Source organism: Lithobates pipiens, unplaced genomic scaffold (genome assembly GCF_037356315.1).
Source record: "Lithobates pipiens isolate NorthernLeopardFrog02 unplaced genomic scaffold, aLitPip1_a1.2 Scaffold_19, whole genome shotgun sequence".
In the NCBI taxonomy this organism is placed as follows: domain Eukaryota; kingdom Metazoa; phylum Chordata; class Amphibia; order Anura; family Ranidae; genus Lithobates; species Lithobates pipiens.
Genome location: NW_027507764.1, coordinates 123,865,996 through 123,889,570, shown reverse-complemented (window position 1 = coordinate 123,889,570; position 23,575 = coordinate 123,865,996). Strand labels below are relative to the sequence as shown.

Below are 23,575 nucleotides of genomic sequence, written 5' to 3'. Positions count from 1 at the left end.
TAAAGCCCGGTAAATAGTGAGTTTTTTTTTTCGTTCAACCCATCCGGTCTGAGCCACTGTACTAATGCGAAGTTAGTATAGTGAGCTCACCTGCCGAGCTGTTGTGTTCTGACAGGGCAACGGTCCTGGCGGACAGCCATTGGTGGAGAGAGCTGATCTGGAGTCGAATGGCTGCTGGTTTTCCAGCATGGTCATCCGACAGAAGTCGGCTGGCTTCTGTCGGACAGGGTAGCATACACACGGGCTAAATGTCGGCAATTTTTTTTTTAACTGCCCAATATCTCCCGACATTCAGCCCATATGAACGGGGCTTTATGCAAGCCATACATCACGTGTTAAACACAAGGCCCGTGGACCACATCTGTCCCCCAGGCCATTTTTTTTTTTTTTTTTTTTTTTTAAGTAATTGCAACTTGCCTTATTTCAATTTTTTTTTGGATGCCCTTTGTTGAACCCCCAGCAAGAAAAAAAAATCCTAGCTCTCCTGGGGAGTGGTCTTTGCCATAATTAGCCCTATATGTACTGTGAAGGCAGATTCATGGTCAATCTTAACTTGATTTGAACACCGTCTATCCTAACAACAGAGTTAAAAGGGGTAGAGGCTGGGCTTCTTGCATTTTATGTTAATGAGGACATGCCTTGGACAGGCTCACTTTAAAACCCTTACAGGAGTCCACACCAAGAGATACACATATCCCAGAGCAGCGAGCTCTTCCATACGTGGCCCAGTTTGTTCACAACACGCGTTGGATAGTTAAGTAGGTCCTCATATGACATTGATTTTTGTAGATTCAAAGTTAAAGTGCCTCCAAAAGGCAGAAGTTTTTTTTTTTACCTTAATGCGTTCTATGCATTAAAAGATAAAAAAACCTGTATGCAGCTCCTGCCCACCCCCTCTTATACTCACCTGAGCCCCATCAATCCATCGCTCTGCCCAAGACCAGCATCACTGCTGTATCTCCTCCTCCTTACAGAGCCGGCAGGGAGAGCCATTGGCTCCTGCTGCTGTCAATCACAGCCAGTGAGGAGGGAACAGGGAGAGAGCCTGAGCCTCCTGTGTGTGTCAATGGACACACATCACATTTCCTCGGTAGCAAGCCCCAATGTGTGCCCCTATACCTAGTGACTTATTTTGGGGACATTCAGATGGAGAGGAGGAGCCAGAAGTGCCAATGGAGGACCAAAGAAGAGGAGGATTGGGGATGTTCTGTGCAAGACCATTGCACAGAGAAGGTGTGACATATTTGTTAATTTAAATAAATGTATTTTTTCCCCCTTTACAATCACTTTAATTGTAGAGCGACTGTACAGATTGTAATGTGTATGAGATGAATTCTCTTAAATATGTGAACTGTTGGGGGTAATGATCTCTACCCCTAATGAGAGCTCAATGGTCAGTTAAAAGTTTTTTGTTTTTTTTTTAAGTTTAATCAGAAAGGAATATGGCTGGCTGTAAGAAATGAAAGCCAACAATTATTAGAGTAGATATTATAAAAACTTACATTTAATTTTTAGAACTCACTCAAGAATGACAAAAATCCTTACAATGGACAATAGACCTACTCATCATTATCTACCAATGCCATGCAGCCATAGCAGATCAAAAATCATTAAAAGGAAATCTCTTGTGTTATTCCCAGCCAATACAATCATTGATTAGGTCATGTTTGGAGACAGCCAGGGATTATTAACAGAGCTACAGGCACATAGAAGAGTGCAGGTTTAGAACATACAACAATAGCAGGAAACCTGTCCTATCACTCCACTATCAGCTGGGACTGAGTTTGTCTCCTCCCTGCAGAAATACAGGTCTTTCTTCAGATTGGAAAAAACTTTCAATGGTGAGAAACCTGTGAAAGCTTGAACACCACCCTCTGATAACAAGAATTATCTGTGCAAAACACAAAATTGCAGGGTCGGGATATCTGGCAGCTGAAGTGGAGTGTAAATGTCCAAAAAAAAAAAAAAAAAAAACATTTTATTTTGCTTAAAAAAACAGCAACTTGATTGACTATAGATGCCCAACCTCTCACTGACAAGTTAGGAGTCATCCCTAACCCCAAAATCGCACAAATCCAGTGCCTCTGACTTTTCTCTTTATAGGCCATTGCTCACATATAGGTTATATGCAGTGAAGCATTCATCCTCTTTTCTATGGAGAAAAAGACCACTATCTCAAAATTGTTGGAATCCAATTTTAGACAAAAAGAAAGTGCACCTATACAAAAAGTTTCCTTTAGAAAGAAACCCCAGCCCGACAAGATAAGCCTATCCTTTGCCAGCATGCTGCAGAGAAGGACCCCTGCTCTCTGCAGATGTCTGACATCCTCCTGCAGAGTTACAGCACTCCAATCAACAGTTAGAGATCTCCAACCAGTTAGATATATTCTAAGTGCATTTATACAGACAGTTTTTTTTATTAAAGAAAGCAACCACTGCTTGGGAAAATAAGCCCATCCTTTTCCAGCATTCTGTAGAGAAGGACTGCTGCTCTGTGTGTAAACAGTGGTCTCTCTGCAGATGTCAGACGTCCTCCTGCAGTGTCAGTGTTCGGAGAGTTAAGTGGGGTACACACTATGAAAAAAAAAAAAAAAACGAAGAAAAATTCTGTACGAGGAACAATCGTTCGATTCCCGTAAAGTGTGTACACAACTCTCAACATACGCTTCAGACTTTCTAAACAAACATTTCCGAAGGGACAAACCCCCAAATTTTCCTGCTACGTGAACAGAACTAACGATTTTCATTTAAAGCGGAGGTCCACCCTAAAATGGACCTCCGCTCATCGGAATCCCCCCCCCCCCTCCGGCGCCACAATTGGCACCTTTCAGGGGGGGAGGGGGGTGCAGTTACCTGGATAATCCAGGTAACTGCACCCACTTCCGGGATAGCTGTCTGCGGAAAGGGGCGTAGATTACGCCCCTTTCCGCAACTGCCTGCCCCTTTGCGCAAGTGCCCCGCTGCCTGCTGGGAAACACACAGTTCCCAGAGGCAGCGGGGACCGTCCGGATTGCGCCGCGCGGCTCGCGCATGCGCAGTAGGGAACCGGGAAATGAAGCCGAAAGGCTCCATTTCCTGATTCCCATACCCAAGATGGCGGCGGCAGGACCCGACAGACGACCTAGCGATCGGCTTCGGGTGCCGACATCGCGGGCGCGCTGGACAGGTAAGTGTCACTATTTTAAAAGTCAGCAGCTGCAGTATTTGTAGCTGCTGGCTTTTAAAAAAAAACAAAAAACGCGGAGTCCCGGCGGACACTGTAAGGTGTACAGATTTCAGCGTGATTTCAAAGCCACAGATCAGTGCAATTTGGACCTCCCATTTCATTGTGGCTTGTGACTTCATTTAACAGAAGTCAATGCAAGTTGCAATGAAATTGCAAAAGAGTAGTGCAGGAACCCTTATTAAAGTCGCTCGGACTTGAGTCGCAACAATTTGAACTGTTCCATTGTCGGCAATGGGGTGTGACTTGCCATGTGATTTTGAACTGGCAAATTGCATTACAAAATCGCACTGGTCTGCGAACTTGAAGGCATTGATTGTAGTATCTTGTGTAAATGCTTAGTATCGGCACCAATACTGGTATTGCTGCAATGCTAATTGAAAGTCTAGCGGGGTCTCTTTAAGGACTATAAAACTACTGTTCCCAGAACCCCGCTGGTTCCCAGGATGTTTGGAGTTATGCCTCAGAGACTCATGGGGGAGGATATATAAGGAGGGGGAGAGGCCTAGTTCTTCCTCTTTGGACACCCCCCTTTCTCCTAGCAAGAGGAGGTCTGTGCTGGACTGCTGGGGGCACAAGGCCTGAAGCCTGGGCCTTGTGCTCTTTTCCAAAGAGCCCTCTGCCAGCTTAGCTGCACCTGAGAGACATTTTCTCATCTTTGCTGCAGTACACCAGAAGTTTTGAAGACTCGGAGGTCGGTGGATTCCTGTTCCTAGACGAAAAGGCAGAGAAACCGGACTTGGACTTGTCCGGGTGGTGAGAGCTCTTTAAAGACAGATGCTTTTTCTTTATTATTCGTTTGGATTACAAAGTTGTTCTTCAAGTGCACCACCGAAAGATTGCTAGCGAATATTGTTTCACTGGACTTCCATCTAGATCAGTCAGGCCTGACTGCATAGGTAGATAGTGCTGGGTGTTAGTTTACCCATGCAGGGAAGTAGCTGAAAAAGGGCAGCGTTAGAGTTGCATAGCAATACTTTATTATGCTGATTACTCTGTTTATCTTTATTACTGGTTACTGCAGGGACCTGATTATGTGTTGCAATCCAAATGTTTGATTCATGTCATTCCTTTTATAAAAACAATAAGTAAAGTCAGTTATATACTTTCAAGGATTGTCTATGAGCTTGAGTTATCCACCCACGCACACACACATATTTAAAAAGTTACGAGGTGTAACGCAACGCGTCAGGGAAGGAATTTGGTGTCGGACCTACCACTTCCGGTTACGGCCGAAACCGGAAGTCCGCGTCTGCTGCATGCTCTGCTGTTTGTTTCTATGTAAGTGTGGATTTTACCTTCTAAATATAATAAAATAGTTATTAATTACTACACATGAAAGCCCCTCTGTCTTCTTCCATCATATACCTGTTGGACATCCTGGAGTAATTGGGAGGGCATGTACTACATAGCCATACAGTGAGACACTGACAGCGGTGGAGCAGTGAGACTGGATGAATAAGGAGCCAGCAGCTATTTTAATTATACACAGCGCCTATTTACCAGATATTGGAGGTGAGAGGCTGGGGGAAATAGGTGGTGCACATAATAAGCACTGAAGTTTGCAGTGGATTGTCACTTTTGGAAATGATTTCTACACTTTCTGCATGAACTTTATTTTTGCAAGTTTTTCAGCCATCAGTGCACGTTTTTGTGGACAATCACTTGTTAATATTGATTATTTTATATTTAATCACTGGATTGATTTTTTCACGTATTTTCACTTTATATATAATTTTTTTGTACGTTTTTTTGCATTTTGGATTATTTATGCAGATTCATTTTTTGCACTATATATGCTGTATTTATCATATAGTGGGATAGTATCTCATGTGCACTTTATTTTGGTATTACTACTCATTGTATATGTATAAGCACTTTTAGGTAGCGCCGCATTTTTATTTATACCATTTTTTACACATATTTAGAGTATAAGTGATTTAATGTGTATTGCTAGATACTAACTGTGCCAGAGGGGTTGGCGGAGCTGTGCTCAGGACCCAAACCAAACTTGCGGCCCTCTTAAGTGAGGGTATCGCTATAAAAGATTTTCAAGAATGTGTGTATTGTGAATGGCACTGAAAACAGTCGAGTACTTTTTACTGCTCATTTATTTTATGAAAGAACAGCCACAGATGAATGATGGTTTCCTGATCAATAGAATCCTACAGGTATTTTTGATTTGATCCCCTTCATCACTCATATTTCCAGTGTTCTTGATTTGAGACTGGCTCCATTGGGTGTAAGGAGTGATTTGAGGGTATGCCAAACTTTTATAACCCTCATCGTCAAAGCAGCTACATGATCATTAGCAAGATGGTGGAAATGAAAGGAATTTCCCTCTTTACCAATAATTTCCCAAATATGTAATGGCCAAGCAACATACGAATTAATGTTTACCAATGCCCATCTAACTTGGAAGAAATTGGGTGACTGTATGGAGCCCACGGCTCCCTGATGCACCGCACTAACCTTAATATTTTTTCAGACATGTCCCACTCAGTCACTCTTAATATCTGAAAACATTAAAGCCCAACTTAAATTTTTTTTCCCATGCAGGTTAATGGCTCGTTTTGTCTATGGGTGAACAAAAAGCTTAAACTTGCCTGATCCTTCAATCCCCTAGAAAACAGCACTCCCCCATGTTCATTGGTGGACTGTTCCTGATGTCTTCATGTCCAGAGATGGTCTACGGCAGGGGTGGCCAACCAGACAAAGACCAAGAGCCACATTTTTTACCAAGTTACCGCAAAGAGCCACATCATACGCATGGGCACACATGAACATCACCCCATCCCTTCCTCATACACACATACGTTTGCTCTCATCCAATGCGACACTAAAATACTCACAAGCTTGAAGATCAGAGTGCAACTTTGACTGAATAGACGTGTTAATGTCTGATATTCTGTGCTCAACAGTGTGGCGGGACAGTTGGAGGTCTGATACCATTCGTTTTAGTTTGTCGTTTTCAGGAGACAAGATTTCAACAATGTCACAGAGGCATTTTTTAATGAACTCTCCTTCATTGTATGGCTTTTTGGCCCGTGCAATGTTCCAAGCCAGTTGATACGATGCAAGCGTTACAGTCTCTGTGTGCTTTGTAAGTTTTTTGAAAAACTTTGCCTGCTTTTCTGTCTGACTTTTCAAAGTAACCAACTTGTGCTTGCGAAGTTCAGTCCCTTTTGGAAATTCCTGGTCGATGTTAGCATGGAGTGAGCTGAAGTGGCGCTGAAGGTTTGAAGCTTTGAAATGCGACAAGGACACCTGACATATAAGGCAGAATGGCTTTCCATTACGTTCAACAAAAAAAAAAAAAAAAAAAAAAAAAACTCTCCCACTCTGTTAAAAACGTCCTGTGTTCTTCTTCATATTTTCGTTTTGCTGTGCATTTTTTCCCTGCCATTTTGCTCTTACTGAAAAACTGCCCACGTGTGCATTTGACGCAAATACAGAGCAAGGGGGCGGGGTAGTGAGAGTGAGGGGTGAGCGGAGGTGTGTATGAGAGCGGATGGCGAACGGCAGAGTTCTGGCCGAAAAATTTGAAGCATGTTTTGCAATTCTGACGGACTTTCCGAATGAGCGGACTTGGCCACACACAATCACACCAAACTCCGACGGATTCGAACGTGATGACGTACAACTCGACTCGAATAAGGAAGTTCATAGCCAGGAGTAGCCAATAGCTGCACTAGCGTCGGTTTTAGTCCGTCGGAATCGCACACACACAAGCGAATTTCTCGGTAGGAACTGGGTCCGACAGAGTTCTGGCCGAAAAATTTGAAGCATGTTTTGCAATTCTGACGGACTTTCCGAATGAGCGGACTTGGCCACACACAATCACACCAAACTCCGACGGATTCGAACATGATGACGTACGACTCGACTCGAATAAGGAAGTTCATAGCCAGTAGCGTAAGTAACGTAAGAGCCGCACGGAACCGGGCAAAGAGCCGCATGCGGCTCGGGAGCCGCGGGTTGGCCACCCCTGGTCTACGGGTGTGATGACATCAGGAAAAGTCCACCACTAAACTACAGGGAACAGGAGCGGCAGGGACCGGTCTTGGGTGGATCAGTGGATAATCCAATCCCCTAGACAAAAACGAGCAGTTAACCCATGCAGTAGCCACAGCCCCACTGCATGGGAAAAAAATGTGCCCAGAGTTCAGCTTGAAGCACAAATCTCAATGGACCCACCTCTGATGGGGAGCGCTGTAGAAAATATGAGAACTCGGATATAGGTGCAGTTTTAATATAACTACTTTTTCACAATTTTTTCTCTATAATTGTAATAGAGTGTAATGTTGCCCGTCTTCCCTTCTTTACATCTTCTAAACAGAACTACTGAATACCTATATACAGTTGACAATGCTTAACTTTATCAGGTGATATACAAGGTTGGCACATTATCTTAGAGCACCTTATTCATCTTTATATCTCCAACTGGTATTTTGTCATGTCACGTGGATTATTTTTTTTATAAACCCAATAAAGAAATAAAGTATTCAAAAAATATCAACAGGAATAATATCACGTCTGCCAAGTAATCATAGTTCATATTTCTCCTGTTCACACAACTTAAAGTATCTACTCAATCCCTTTAGGCTGGGTTCACACTATTGCGAATTGGATGCGAGGGGTTCCTTGCATCCAATTCGCATAGCAGGAGAGCCAGTTCACACAACTCCTCCGCAGCAGCTCTGGTGTGTATTGTACAGGAGCCTTGTATCTTTCAGTCCAAAATTTGGGCTGAAATCGGACCTGAACACCTGCTGTGAACCGGAGCATAGTCCAGTGTGAACCCAGCCCTAAAGTGTATCTAAACCCTAAAACAAAATAGAATATATCAGTGATTCTCAACCAGGGTTCCCGTGGAACCCTAGGGCTCCTCCAGAGGTTGCTAGGGGTGCTAGGGGTTTCTGCCTCTCAGATAAGTCCCCACTGACACCTTTGATCTTTTTAGCTATCTGTAAGGAGGTAATTCTTCCCAATGACCACAAATGTAAGGACCATTCCTCTCACTGACCATCACACTAATGTATCATGAGTTGTAGATTCCTAATTTTTAGCAGGGGTTCCAGAAAACTATTTCAAGGGTTCCTCTGTGTTGAAAAGGTTGAGAAAGGCTGGAATATATTAAAGCTTACCAGTATTTAGATGTATTGGCTGGTTTTCTTCCCCCCCCCCCCCCCCTCTTCACTTTAACCTAGAACCTTGCCAGTAACACACTTCCTGTCCTAGGGAGACAACGTTCACTCTTTGTGCTAAATCATTGGACCAGCGACATTGTCCCCCCAAGACAGAAAGTGTATTAAGACTACAGAATACCTTCTATCTCTATAGTTCTGTAGTGCCCAGTGGTAATCTGGGCAGATGAATAAAACACCATGAGATTTCAGTGCAGCACAAGCAGAATGCACAGGATTTACAAGTTCTCTAAATTCAGTGCAGAATCAACAGGTCTTTTTTGCACTTATTGAGCAGATATATATATATATATATGTATACCATTAGAAGTGTTTTGTTATAACAGACAAGAAGGAAAAAAAATAAAAAAACAAAAACAACATTGGGGTTGGATATACACTACAGCTGAACTATACTCTATCATATATATACACACACACACACACACACACACACACACATATATATATTACACACACACATACACATACACATATACACACACACACACAAGCTCCCCGCCCAGCCGCTGACATGTTTAAGCGGCCAGCCCCGAGGTCTTAATCACTGGCCGCTGTCATTGGCCAGGCGGGGACAACATCACTCATGCACTGGAGTTCAATCATATTCGGCAATGCTGAATTTTTACACTAAGCTGCATGTGGGTAGCTCTCTGTACAAGGGCAGACAACCAGGTAAGTAACTTTAATGCAGAAGAGACAACGCTCAATGTCCCTTCTGCATTAAAAATCCTGCCGGTTCATCCTTTTTTATTTTAAACATTCATTTCCGAGATTCGATCCATCTACAGGCAGGCTGATTGTACCAAAGTTAATTTATTGATCAACTTGGGTACAAGCAGCATGTCAGATTTATGCCATTCAATTAAGACCAGCTCTCCTGGCAGGGAAGGCTCCCCGTAGTTGTAGGAAAGCAAAATCGCAAAATCTATGGCCCGTCTTACTTACCTTGGTAATTCAGAATGAACATTTTATAAAAATAAATGTATAAACAAAGGTAATGTTTTATAAAAGTTCAGCAAGGCCTATCTGCATTCCAAAAAGGCAGTCTATAATAATTCCAGGTATGGTGGTTTATACATAATTACATTGCAACATAATAACTATGCATATACCAGAATTATAGGTATGGTACCAGCCAAGATGAATAAATTCCTGCACATGCATGAGAGTGACATTATTCTGGCCTGGCCAATCAAAAAGGCGGAAGAACGGAACCCAAAGAAGATCGGCTGAACACGTCAGTGGCCGGTGAAGGCCGCATTGCTGGAGTGGGGATGAATAGAATTCCTCTCAAGGTCAGCATGCATGAGATTTCCAACTGTATTAAGCAGAAACAGCAAAGTGCCTATGCAAATGCTCAGCTCAGCATTCTCACACGCTGAAACTGGTCAATTGCAGGAACAAGGAACAGAATATTTTGTCATTGATCACACTACCTCCACCCATATCACTTGGGTATAGCTTTGATTTAATATACTTAGATTAAATTTAGAATCTGACAGTATATTGCGGGGGTCATCAACCTGTAGATCGCCATCTACCAGTAGATCACGGACAGGTGACTGGTAGATCATGGTCTGAGCTTGCTGACCCCCCATTCCAGAGCATCAAACAGAGGGTAAATCAGAGGGACGACTGGTAAAGTTATAGCTGTAAAAGGGAGCAAGAGCCACATTAGCCGACGCCTGCTCTATAGTGCGGACTCTTGTCCCATATGGAGTGATACCAACTGTACTCTACCTCTTAACCCAGCTAGCGGTCTCCAGAGTGGTGCCAGAAGCAGGAAAGATCTTCAGGTCAGTGTGAAGCAATACACTGGACATAATAGTACAGGGATGCTTTCACACTGATCCAGGACTCAACTGCAGGGTTTTACCACCCCCCCCCCCCAACTTTTACCACCCCCCCAAGCCCTAAGGGTGCCTTGGCGAAATCCAACTAAGGGCTCATTCACAAGTGCAGCAGGCAATGCTGCTTCTCTAAAAAGCGATCTGAATGTATTTGACAGGTGGTGAGGAGGCGATGTGTTGCCTCCTCACCACCCAATTTAAACCCATGATTGCCACACAATGCATGCGACTGCGACATGGTAGTATGGCAATTAGACATTTTATCAGGTGCTTGGTTGATCTTTGGCTTCTCCGATGTTGTTCAGGTAGATCTCCACCTCTTTAAAGCTGCCTAGCCCTGGTATATTGCAAGGCTCTTCTTTAGCCCAACAGCCATATTTTAGTAGGCAATCACTCCTCTGGCTTAGTGTTACACAATGAACATTTGGGACTGTCAGTAAGGAAAAAACAAGCCCATTTCAGATTACATTCTAATATTTTCACATGACTGTGCATCTTTATTGTCCTTTATTGTTTAATTCAATATAAAAGTTCTTCCCCATCTACTCACAAGTTTGGGAGTCAGGCGACCTTAAGATCTTTTTTGAATCATGCCAGATAGTCTTGCAGTCTTCTTGCAGCTTGAAATGCCTTGACCTTTTCCATGATGCAGACTTGACTTTGGACAGTGGACTTCCCTTCAAAAGATACTTCAGATCCTCATCATCTTGTAAACCTGTACAGAGATGGCAAATGTTAAACGATGCTGAAACTTTGAACTTAATACAGATTTTAAAAACAAATTATCCAGACAGGACAGAAAAAAAGTCCCACAAGACCATGCATAATGTGGTACTGAAGTTATTTGTAGGGACCTGTAATATCCCAAACTGAACAACAGCTTCTAAGTGTGCATTATAGCTCCAAAAACATCTCACTGGTAAGAGGAATGAAACCGCTACAGTCTTTGATGGTATTATGACGCAGTAAGGTAGATTCACTAAAAGCAAAAAAAGTGAACTTTTTAAGTACAGTTGCACTCTGCAAGTGCAGTTTCTCCAGAACTTAGTAAATGAGGGAAACTTCTATCATCCAAACATGTGCAAGCAAAAAATGTTTTTTTTTCTTGCATGCGATTGGGTATGCTTTGCAAGTGCAATTGCTCCAGAGCTTAGTAAATTGCAAAGTGCACAATCTATTTGCCTTTAGTAAATGTACCCCAGTGTGAGAGGTCAGGCAACTAACTGGGCTTGACTCAGTTAGCTTGAGACAGTTGTAGTGAGTAAAGCTAAACAAGGATGCATATAGCAAAAAAATAAATAAAAAAAAATAAAAATAAATTATATATATATATATATATATATATATATATATATATATATAAAAATATAATTGTACACTCATAGTAATGTAGCCACAATACAATTGGATGAAGTAGCCTTTTCAAGTTCAGCCTAGGTGTACACTAAAGTGGTGCAGGAAACCCCCTCCGATCCCACACCCCATTGAAAATCGTACTGCCCTTGCCTAATAACACTCCAAACGCAGGTCGCAAATGCAGTGCGTTTGCCTGCACCGGATTCCACAGTACCATGCAATCCAGTTACAGTGCGGTTCCAAAATTGTTGCATGCATGACTTGTGTGATGGGGTCTAGGGTATATTTACCCCAGATGTACCCCAGTGTACACAAATGTACACTGGGGTACATTTACTAAAGTGCGATTTGAGCCCATTTAAAATAAATGGGCTCAAATCACGCCAAAATGCATGTGAATTGAATAGGAATGCGGTGTGGTTCCTGTGTGATTCACATGCGGAGCATAGAGTGAACAGAGGCCATGTACCTTGCATAAGCCTAGCTATGAAGGACTTCATTAAGGTGCTCATTATGTCAAGTGTTGGGAAGCAGATCACCCATATATAAACCTTCTCTCATTTTTATACGTCTGATAAGAAAAGGCAGAAGTCCTCTTTACAGGCACCAAATCATCTCATTTATAAAAAATTTACAGTCTAAAAAAACTGCTTATTCTTCAAAAATAAGCTACTCCTACCTATCTACTCATCTCCAGACTGTTGGAAGATTCAAAAATGAAAAAAAAAAAAAAAAAAAAAAAAAAACACAACAAAAAAATAAAATCACAAAAAAAAACAATTCACTGTGTTGCCTACAGCAATCAGCTTCTCCTTTTTTATTCTGCAGAATACATTTTATATTGAAAAACAAACCATGAGTGGCTTTCATAGTAAGAGGTTTTATTTAACTTTCCATCTCACATACTGGTATGTTTAATAAAATAAATACTACTGTATATACACAGTAGCTTACAAAAGTGAGTACACCCCTCACATTTTTGTAAATATTTTATTATATCTTTTCATGTGACAACACTAAAGAAATTACACTTTGCTACAATGTAAAGTAGTGAGTGTACAGCTTGTATAACAGTGTAAATTAGTTGTCCCCTCAAAATAACTCAACACAGCAATTAATGTCTAAACCGCTGGTAACAAAAGTGAGTACACCCCTAAGTGAAAATGTCCAAATTGGGCCCAATTATCCATCCCCCCGGTGTCATGTGACTCGTTAGTGTTACAAGGTCTCAGGTGTGAATGGGGAGCAGGTGTGTTAAATTTGGTGTCATCACTCTCACTCTCTCACATTGGTGACTGGAAGTTCAACATGGCACCTCATGGCAAAGAATTCTCTGAGGATCTGAAAAATGAATTGTTGCTCTAAATAAATATGGCCTAGGCTATAGGAAGATTGCCAAAACCCTGAAACTAAGCTGCAGCATGGTGGCCAAGACCATACGGAGGTTTAACAAGACAGGTTCTACTCAGAACAGGCCTTGCCATGGGCGACCAAAGAAGTTGAGTGCATGTGCTCAGCGTTATATCCAGAGGTTGTGTCTGGGAAATAGACATACGAGTGCTGCCAGCATTGCTGCAGAGGTTGAAGGGGTGGGGGGGTCAACCTGTCAGTTCTCAGACCACACACTGCATCAAATTGGTCTGCATGGCCGTTGTCCCAGAAGGAAGCCTCTTCTAAGGATGATGCACAGGAAAGCCCGCAAAAGGTTTGCTAAAGACATGGATTACTGGAATGTGTGGTGGCAACCAGGTGAGGAGTAGGTCATGATCACTTAGTGCCCCTGTTCCTCACCACTCTATCCCTTGCTTGTGATAGAGACACAGCTACCTGCATTGTTCTTGATCAAGCCTCCCATTTGTCTGCCTTGCTTGCTGTTGGATCACCCTGTGTATGGCCTGGATCGAATATTGGACTATTCCTTGAACTCAGCCTGCCTATTACCTGGACTGTCTTAGAACCACACTGTCTGCTAAACTGCAAGTAGTTTGTTGTTTGCCCTGCTCACATCTGCCCTAGTGTGGTAGCCAAGCACTATAACATTGTGTATAAGTCCTGGGGGCAACCAAGTACCGGTAGGCTTGCTTGTCTTAAGGGAAACTTCAGTGTTGTTGCATGAAAAAGGTATAATAAAATATTTACAACAATGTTAATGGTGTACTCGTGTGTGTTTGTGCGCGTGTGAGAGAGAGTGTGATAGAGAATAATATATATATATATATATATATATATATATATATATATATATATATATATATATATATATATATACATATACATATACATATACATATACATATACATATATATATATATATATATATATATATACACATACACACACACACACACACACACACACACACACACACACACACACACCCCATACACCATTTAGATAATAAGCCACCAGTGAATGCACAGCACTATTTTGTTGTATAAATAAGTGTATGTAAAGCCAAACCCTTTTTCTTTCTCTTTCAGTCTTGGATAGAGTAGAAGTTCTTAGGCTTATGCACACGGGTGCAAATGCAGATGGCCATACAGCATAAAACTGCCTGTATTTCTGTGGTTGGGTGTCTTATTTGTATAGGCGGCTGTCTGCAACAACTAACAGGATGCATTTGAATGCTGTTAAACACAGATCTAAGCACATACACGAGAACAGGTATGGATGTACACCCCTGGACACAGACATCTACATCCAGGAGTGTACTCTATACCAGTACGCATGTATATTCTTAGATCTACGTTTACTAGCGCACAGTTGCATCCCGTCATTGATTTATTTTATTTTTTTAACAATCAGAATGTTCCTTTATTGAACAAAGGCATGGTACAGAGTAAAAATATGGACAATATCAAGAAGTACATTATACACCGACAGTTCTAAAGAGAGCGAAATACACATCGGGTGAACCAATAAACGAATAGTTCTAACACCATGGGTAAAACTCAAATGGAGAATAACCATCAATAAAAAGGAAAATAAAACAGCAATCCCAATGCCCAATCAAGACCCAACAGAGGCAATGAAAAGGTGAAGCAGCCACTCCAGTACTAAAAAAGGCAAAAGCACAGGAAAGGAAGTGCCCAAACTGAGATCCCATTCACACAGGGGTGACTTTGGATCTGACTTGAAGTCACCCCTAGTCGCACGACATGATAAAATCAATGTAAGTGAATGAGAGCCGTCTTAATGCACACTACTGAAGTCGCTTCGACTTCAGAAAAGGTTCCTGTACTACTTCAATCTGACTTCTAGGTGACGTGTACCCATCGATTTCAATGGAAGTCGCCTCCAAAGTCAGATCGTGTCTTAACTGAAGAAACAATACAGGAAGAGAAAATGGTTTTCTTAGGCAAACCCCTCCCTCCCCCCTCCCTCCCACAGAGCTGACTGTTTGATTAGCCACTGGAAAGTCACCTGTCCTGGAGCCAACTTGAATTCGCCTTTTAAGTCGCCTGGAGGCGACCTGAAGTCGCCTTGTAAGTTGCCCCAAGTTGAGCTGTGGTGCGTGCTTAGGTCGTGTCCAGGTCGCCACGCAAAGTTACGGCCAGAGTCGCGTTGCCCCTGTGTGAACCAGCTCTGAGCCATCCATGACTGCCACACCTTGTCGAATTTCTTGGGGCAATTCCCGTTAATGTAGGTTAACTTCTATAAAAGGAAGAGCAGCATTGTTTTTTCCCCCCCCATGAACCTATGGAGGGAGGGGAATGGGCATTCCATCTAAGAATAATTTTCCGTTTGGCATAAAAGAAGGAGGTATGCTAGCAGTAATTTAGTACACCTAGGGCTGCTGCTCATCATCCTGAATTCCTAACAGAGCCATCTCCGTTGAGACTGGAAGAGTCAGCTAGAGGCGACCATTAATGAGTTCCACCACCTCCTCCCAATATTGAGCAATTCTCGTGCAGCTCCAGAGCATGTGGACGTACGTTCCCTCACCACTACCACACCTGGGGCATTCCTGCAATCTCTATGGGTAAATCCTGGTGCAGTCTCTGGGTGGTATAATAGACCCCGTGCAAAAATTTTACCTGTGTCCTTTGAAGAGATTAACAACTTAATACTATCTTCCAGTCTTCCCAATCCTCCCTATCCAAGTCTGGAAGGTCAGCTTTCCACCTTTCCCAGAGCCTTTCCATCTTGGGAGATTACACACTCAGCAAGCCCAAGTACAGAGTCAACAGTGATTTAGATAAAGATTCTTCAGCTAATAAATCTCCAACAGGATCCATAGATAAGTTTGGTGGAGTCAGGAACTGGACACAAGCAGCATGATGTAGTTGCATGTATCAGAAATACATCCAACCAGGCAAGTAAAATTTGGCCTTGAGATCCGGGAAGGGGTGCAAGGCCCCTGCCAAGAACACATCCCCAATTGTTTTAATGCCATACCGGGCCCACACTTGGGGGGCAGGAATAGAGTGGAACTGTAGAAGGCTGGGGTTCCCCCACAGCGGGGTAAAAGGGGACAACTGATTGGGGTGGCCAAACCTACACCTGGCCACCACCCAGACCCTTAATGTCGTTCTAGTAGGAAGCGGAAAGTCAGCATAGGCTCGACAACCCCTATATACCAAGATGCCAAGCTCCTGGAGCGACCCAAGAATGGATGCCTCCAGACACACAGCTGCATTGGCCCTCGAGAGCACAAACCACCACCACCGAACCTTGACAAAAATGGCCACCCAATAGTAGTCTGGCAAGACCAATCCTGTCATTGATTAGTACAGGCGGCTGTAAACACCTAACCACAGAAATACCACCCTCTGCACCCATGTGTATGAGACCTTAAAACCTCTTTGCCTGCCTGTACCCCCACTGGGGAGGTATACATTCTGTATTTGTTCTATTGTTACCAACACAGAAAATAATGGGAATTCTGAAATGAGTTGTTTCAGGAACAGCAAACAAAAGGGAAATCTATGTATGGGGACATTGGCTTCAAACAGGAAAGAAAATGTCCTACTCTATTCAAAGCAAAAAAAACAGCCACACAGTTCACAACTTCTCAGGACACCATGTGGTTGGAAAAAATGTGTTATACAAAGATGAAATGCGTGGGAATATCTACAAAGTTATTCCTTGGTACAATGGAAAATTCTTTGCTTTGCCATAACTTTAAAAAAAGAAGAAAAAAACAAAAATTGACTATGTCGCAAAAGCAAGTGTAAAAGAAGATAGATAAGAGCTATAGGTTTTAGAAGCATGACCTGTATGTCTTGCCTGGATATTTACACATAGGGGTTGATCTACTAAAACTAGAAAGTGTCAAATCTGGTGCAGCTGTGCATGGTAGCCAACCAATCAGCTTCTAACTTCAGCTTGTTCAGTTAAGCTTTTACAAAAAAAAAAAAAAAAAAAAACAACACCATGGTTTATGTACATACCTGCACCATATTTTGCACCCTCCAGTTTTGGTAAATCAACTCCAATATCTTTTTTATTGCATAGGATTAGCTCAGGAGAGTAAACATTCAGCACTGTGCGTCCCAATAGTACAAGGACTTCCTCCTGTGGCACTAGGGTGTTGCTCAGTCTCTATAACTTTTAAGAAGCTTCTTGTAAGTGCAGTTTTGGACTTCATTGTTTAACCACTTAGCAACCGCCCCATGTACAGGACGACCGCTCTGTGCCAGATAACGTACCTAGGTCCCAGTCCCACTGTGAGCAGAGGCAGCGAAAGCCAAGCAGCGGGTCCAGCAGACTCAGTGTCTGCCGGGACCTGCCAATCGTTCCGGACAGAAGCAGAACGGCAATCTTCCTATGTAAACAAGGCAGATTGTTGTTCTGTTAGCAGGGAAGGCTTTGATCCTGTGTTTCTGCAAAGCGAGAACACGGATCTTTGCTTTCCCCTAGTCAAAGCATTTCCCACACAGTGTGTAGGCGCAACCTACATTTAACCCTTTGATCGCCCATGTCATTGGTCCCCAAAAATTATCAAAAACCGCAGAGGTGATCAAACACCACCAAAAGAAAGCTCTAGCTGTGGGGGGGACAAAAATATAATTTCAGTACAGCGTTGCATGACTGCGCAATTGTATACGGCGCCTGTCTTTTTGCAAACCGTGTAGGTTTATGAGATATTTCGTGGACCTACAGGTAAGCCTTAATCTAGGCTTACCTGTAGGTCAAAGTGGTCTGTAAGGGTTTACAACCACTATAAGCATCACTTTTCGGTTATATTTCACATGATTAAATTTGTTTTTTCATCTACATGCAGACCAAGCTGTCTGTTAAAACTGACTTTTTCTTTTGCCCGTTACCTTCATAGAAAGCGTTTGCATGTGACTTTAAGATTGAAGCACTGAACAACAGTTCAACTTCTGGCACATATAAAACCGCACCCTCTTTATATGAACATCCTGAAAACAGCAACTATGAACTGCACTCTGTTTTCTTTCCAGATCTAGGTAGATGAGCAGAATGGAATTATACAGAGGACGGCAGGGCTGGGTCTGGCCAGTATTGTTCCACATGAAAGGCTCTGCATCTGCTGCACTGGAGATCCTATTACAAGACACACTGGAAAAGTACGGTTCTTCAATGCATACTGGATTAATGCTAAGGCAAATGATAAATTTACAGAATGTGGTTATATTGTAAAAGCCTAAAAGAGTATATCAAGCTGCGTAAACAGAGGACAAAAAAAGGTGAACATAGCTTAAGGATTTGTAGATCATCATAAATATATTATCAGTATTTTAAAGAACGCCAAGTTCCAGGCAAGCAACAAAATGCAAAGATAAATACCGTACTTATTACACATCGGTTTTACCTGCCTAAAAGATGTTTTTGTCTGTCCATACATTACTGAGATTTATCCAGCTCTGGCACACAGCACATACCTGTCTGCCATACCAGGAGACCTATTTTTTTTCTACTGCAGCACTTGCATGTCTTGTCCTGCCCCCAAGCCTTTGGCTAGAGACAGTGGAAGGAGAGAGACACTGGAGACCGATGATCTTCTCATTCTGTTCTCTACTCCTAATAGCACGTTCTTGGTCAACATATCTGCATGCAACTCACCCAATCCGGCCCCTCTTTAACTAAATCAGAGCTCTGCTGACATGATCCAATGTACAGTGAGCGAAAAAAAAAAGTATTTGGTCCTGTGCTCATTTTTTAGATTTGCCCACTGACAAAGAATTTTAATGGTACCTTATTTGCCAGCGTATAAAGCGGCTGGCCATATAAGACGACCCCCTACTTTTCAATTTAAAAAGTTGGTATTGTGCTGTACTCACTGTATAAGACGACCCCCTTGTGCAGGAATTCCGTATGTTCAGAAACTAAGTTGGCGCCGGGTAACATGTGGTCTCACAGTATACATATAGTATACCGCCCTGAGCCAATCACGGAAAGCTATGCATTCTATTATTGCATACAGTGCCTGCTCGGATTGGCAGAGGCTGTTACATCATCAGCCCGCGCCTCTGACTCTCACAGCCGATCCGAGCAGGCTGCAGAGGTTGTTACCCCAATCCGAGCAGGCGCTGTATTCATTAATAGAATACATCGCTCGCCGGGATTGGCTCAGCGGTGTATATTGTATGTATACAGTATTACCGCACACTTGGCGAGTATCCGGAGGGCTTAACATCCAGCGGATGGCTGGCATATGATAACCCCAGCTTTATATCCGGCGTATAAGACGACCCCAGCTTTTTGCTCATTTTTTTTTTACTGTAAAAGGTCGTCTTATACGCCAGCAAATACGGTAGGTTAAAATGGTAGGTTGGTGGTTATTTTAACGGCAAGAGACAAAATAGCAAAAAAAAAAAAAACACATTTCAGAAAAGTTATAAATCGATTTACATTTTAATGAGTGAGATAAGCATTTGACCCCTTCGCAAAATATGAATTGGTTGGTACTCGCTGGCAAAACCCTTGTTGGCAATCACACAGGTCAGACGTTTCTTGTAGTTGACCACCAGCTTTGCATACATCTCAGGAGGTATTTTTTCCCACTCTTCTCCAAGTCATTGAGGTTTCAGGGCAAACATTTGGTAACTGGAACCTTCAGCTCCCTCCACATATTTTCTATGGGATTTAGGTCTGAAGACTGGCTAGGCCATTCCAGGACCTTAATGTGCTTCTATTTGAGCCACTCCTTTGTTGCCTTGGCTGTGTGTTTTGGGTCATGGTCATGCTGGAATGTCCATCCACGACCCATTTTCAATGCCCTGGCTGAGAGAAGGAAGTTCTCACCCAAGATTTGACGATACATGGTCCCGTCCATCGTCCCTTTAATGTGATGAAGTTGTCCTGTCTCCTTAGCAGAAAAACACCTCAAAGCATGCTTCATGTCTGACAGCGGAGATGGTGTTCTTTGGGTCAAAAGGCAGCATTCCTCCTCTTCCAAACACAGAGCGTTGATGCCAAAGAGCTCGATTTTGGTCTGTTGCCTTGGCCGTGTGTTTTGGGTCATTATGCTGAAATACCTATCCACTACCCATTTTTAAATGCCCTAGCTGAGGGAAGGAGGCTTTCACCCAAGATTTGATGGTACATGGCCCCATCCATTGTCCCTTTTTTGATGCAGCAAAGTTGTCCTGTCCCCTTAGCAGAAAAACGCCCCAAAGCATAATGTTTCCACCTCCATGTTTGATGGTGGGGATGGTGTTCTTGGGGTCATAGGCAGCATTCCTCCTCCTCCTCTAAACACGGCAAGTTGCGTTGATGCCAAAGAGCTCGAATTTGGTCTCATCTGACCACAACACTTTCACCCAGTTCTCCTCTGAAGCATTCAGATGTTCATTAGCCAACTTCAGATGGGCCTGTACATGTGTTTTCTTAAGCATTAGGACCTTGTGGGTGCTGTAGGATTTCAGTCCTTCACTTTGTAGTGTGTTATCAATTGTTTTTTTGGTGACTATGGTCCCAGCTTCCTTGAGCTCATGGACAAGATTCTTCTGTGTAGTTCTGGGCTGATTTCTCACAGTTCTCATGATCATTGAAACTCCATGAGGTGAGATCTTGCATGGAGAGCCCCAGACTGAGGGAGATTGACAGTTATTTTGTATTTCTTTCATTTACAAATAATTACACCAACTGTTGTCACCCTCTCACCAAGCTGCTTGGCGATGGTCTTGTAGTCCATGCCAGCCTTATATAGGTCTACAATCTTGTCCCTGACATCCTTGGACAGCTCTTTGGTCTTAGCCATGGTGGAGAGATTGGAATCTGATTGATGGATGGATTCCTTCTGTGGACAGTTGTCCTTTATACAGGCAACAAGCTAAGATTAGGAGCACTCCCTTTAAGAGAGAGTGCTCCTAATCTCAGCTTGTTACCTGTATAGAAGACACCTGGGAGCCAGAAATCTTGCCGATTGATAGGGGATCAAATACGCGTACACACGACCGAAATGTCCGGCAGACTTAGCCCGGCAAACAATCCGCCGGACTTTCTAACACACGGACACTCCGAAAATCTGGCGATTTCTAACACGATGACGTACAGCACGTACGACGGGACTAGAAAAAGGAAGTTCAATAGCCAGTAGCCAATAGCTTCCTTCTTGTACTTGCTTCTGAGCATGCGTCATTCTTAGTCCGAGTCAAATTTAGAGTCAAAACTACTTTCTAAGTCCGCCAGACTTTACGATGAAAAAGTCCACTGGAGCCCACACAGGATCGAATTGTCCGGCGTAATGCGGTCCCAATTCGGTCGTGTTTATGCGGCATAAGATAGCGGACTAGTCCTTGCCTTCGTACATGTTCCATTTTCCCTTCCTATTCTATAGCATGGTAAAAGGAGACATTACTAATGAAGCATTAAAGTCCATGTATAAAAACGTCAGACTACTTCCACATCGTTTCTCAAACTAGCATTATAGAACAAACTAAAATGTCTGGTTCTGAAATGGGACGTTTGCTGAAAGTTTACCAACTTACACAAATAAAAAAACTAAAAAATAAATCCATAACTAGACAATGACCATTCAAAACGTCCAGTATGGTTTTCTTTGTGCGCAATATGTATATCACTTATTCACCGATGACTTAACCTTTATAAGTCATTAGACTAAAAATATGCTTCAACCAACATCTTTTGTGTTTGACATGCAATGCAATGAATCAGAACTACAATAATAGACTGATTTGTTGTCAGGGAATGAAAAAAAAAAATAAAAATAAAAAAACACAAACACACACACACAAAACACCTTTCTTAGAAGGTCAGAGAATTGTTTAGAAGTAGCCCATTGCGCAATTTCTAGTTTCTATGACACCACACAACCCACACTCAGAGGGAGCAGTCATTATGGCCTGATCACACATGGGAGTGTTTGAGTTCAGTTTATGGCAATCTCCAGGACACAACATTCACATCAAAGTACTGCAGTTAGATCCAGTAATTTGTGGGAAACATGCAGTCTTCTTTCACAATCTTTATTGAAGAAAAGGCCTGAACAGCTTTAGAAGTGTGTCAGCTTCAAAAAGTCTGAAGAAACTGTTCCTAGAACTCAATACAGTGAGGGAAAAAAGTATTTGATCCCCACTGACAAAGAAATTGTCAGTCTTCAATTTTAATGGTAGATTTTAACAGTGAGACACAATAACAAAAATATCCAGAAAAACGCATTTAAAAAAAGTTTAAAGTTGATTTTCATTTTAACCCTTTCATGACTAAGCCTATTTTTGGCATTTGGTGTTTACAAGTTAAAATCCATATTTTTTGCTAGAAAATTATTTGGAACCCCCAAAACAATACATATATTTTTTTAGCAGAGACTCTTGAGAATAAAACGGCGATTGTTGCAATATTTTATGTCACACGGTATTTGCGCAGCGGTGTTTTAAACGCAACTTTTTTGGAAAAGGGACACTTTCATGAATTAAAAAAAAACGAAACAGTAAAATTAGCCCAATTTTTTAGCATAATGTGAAAGATAATGTTACACCGAGTAAATAGATACCAAACATGTCACACTTTATAATTGCACGCACTCGTGGATTGATGACAAAGTACAGTACCTAAAAATCTCAATAGGCGACATTTTAAATTTTTTTTACGGTTACCAGGTTTGCGTTACAGAGGAAGTCTAGTGCTAGAATTATTGCTCTAGCTCTGACGATCACGGCGATACCTCACATGTGTGATTTGAACACCGTTTACATATGCGGGCGCGACTTCCGTATGCGTTTTCTTTGCTTCGCTAGCTCGCGGGGACGGCGGGCGCTTTAAAAATTTATTTATTTATTTTATATATATTAAAATGACTAAATTGTTTAAAAAATAAAATAAAAAATTTGATCACTTTTATTGCTGTCACAAGGAATGTAAAAATTCCTTGTGACAGTAATAGGTGGTGACAGGTACTCTTTATGGGGGGATCGGGGGTCTAAAAGACCCCCCCACCCCTCCTTTACACTTCAATGTATTCAGATCGGTGAAAACGGCGATTCTGAATACCGTATTTTTTTTTAAAACCGGCGCCATTGGCAGCCGAGTAAACGGAAAGTGATGTCATGACGTCGCTTCCGTGTTTACGATTAGGATACTGGAACAAAGCCGATTACGGCTTCGTTCCAGTTCCTCCCCAGCAGCCGGAGGCGCCGGATCTTGAATCGGTGCTCCCGATCGTGCGGGAGCACCGGTAACAGCCGCGGGAGGGGGGGACGTCCCCTCCCGCTCCTCCGGCATAACAGCCGAGCGGCTTTTAGCCGCTTCGGTTATGGCTGGATAGCCAATCGCCTGCTGAAAAAAAAACGGTACCGGGATGATGCCTGCAGGTGCGGGCATCATCCTGGTATAACCCCCGGAAGCCGAGTACGCACATCTGCGTACACTCGGCGGGAAGGGGTTAATGAGTGAAATAAGTATTTGATCCCCTATTAATTAGCAAGATTGGCTCCAATGTGTCTTCTATACAGGTAACTAGCTAGATTAGGAGCACTCTCAAAAAGAAAATGCCCCTAATCTC

The 23,575-nt window shown here is 42.5% G+C and overlaps 1 protein-coding gene across 2 annotated transcripts in view; it reads right to left on the bottom strand.

Annotated features, from left to right (window-relative positions):
- PLCD1 (phospholipase C delta 1) overlaps positions 1–23,575 on the bottom strand; it is a 175,328-nt gene that overhangs the window by 72,504 nt on the left and 79,249 nt on the right. For both annotated transcript variants that reach the window (XM_077491233.1, XM_077491232.1), the window contains exon 2: positions 10,834–10,998. In XM_077491233.1, the coding sequence (XP_077347359.1) occupies positions 10,834–10,998 (165 nt within the window). The remainder of the gene's footprint in view (positions 1–10,833; positions 10,999–23,575) is intronic.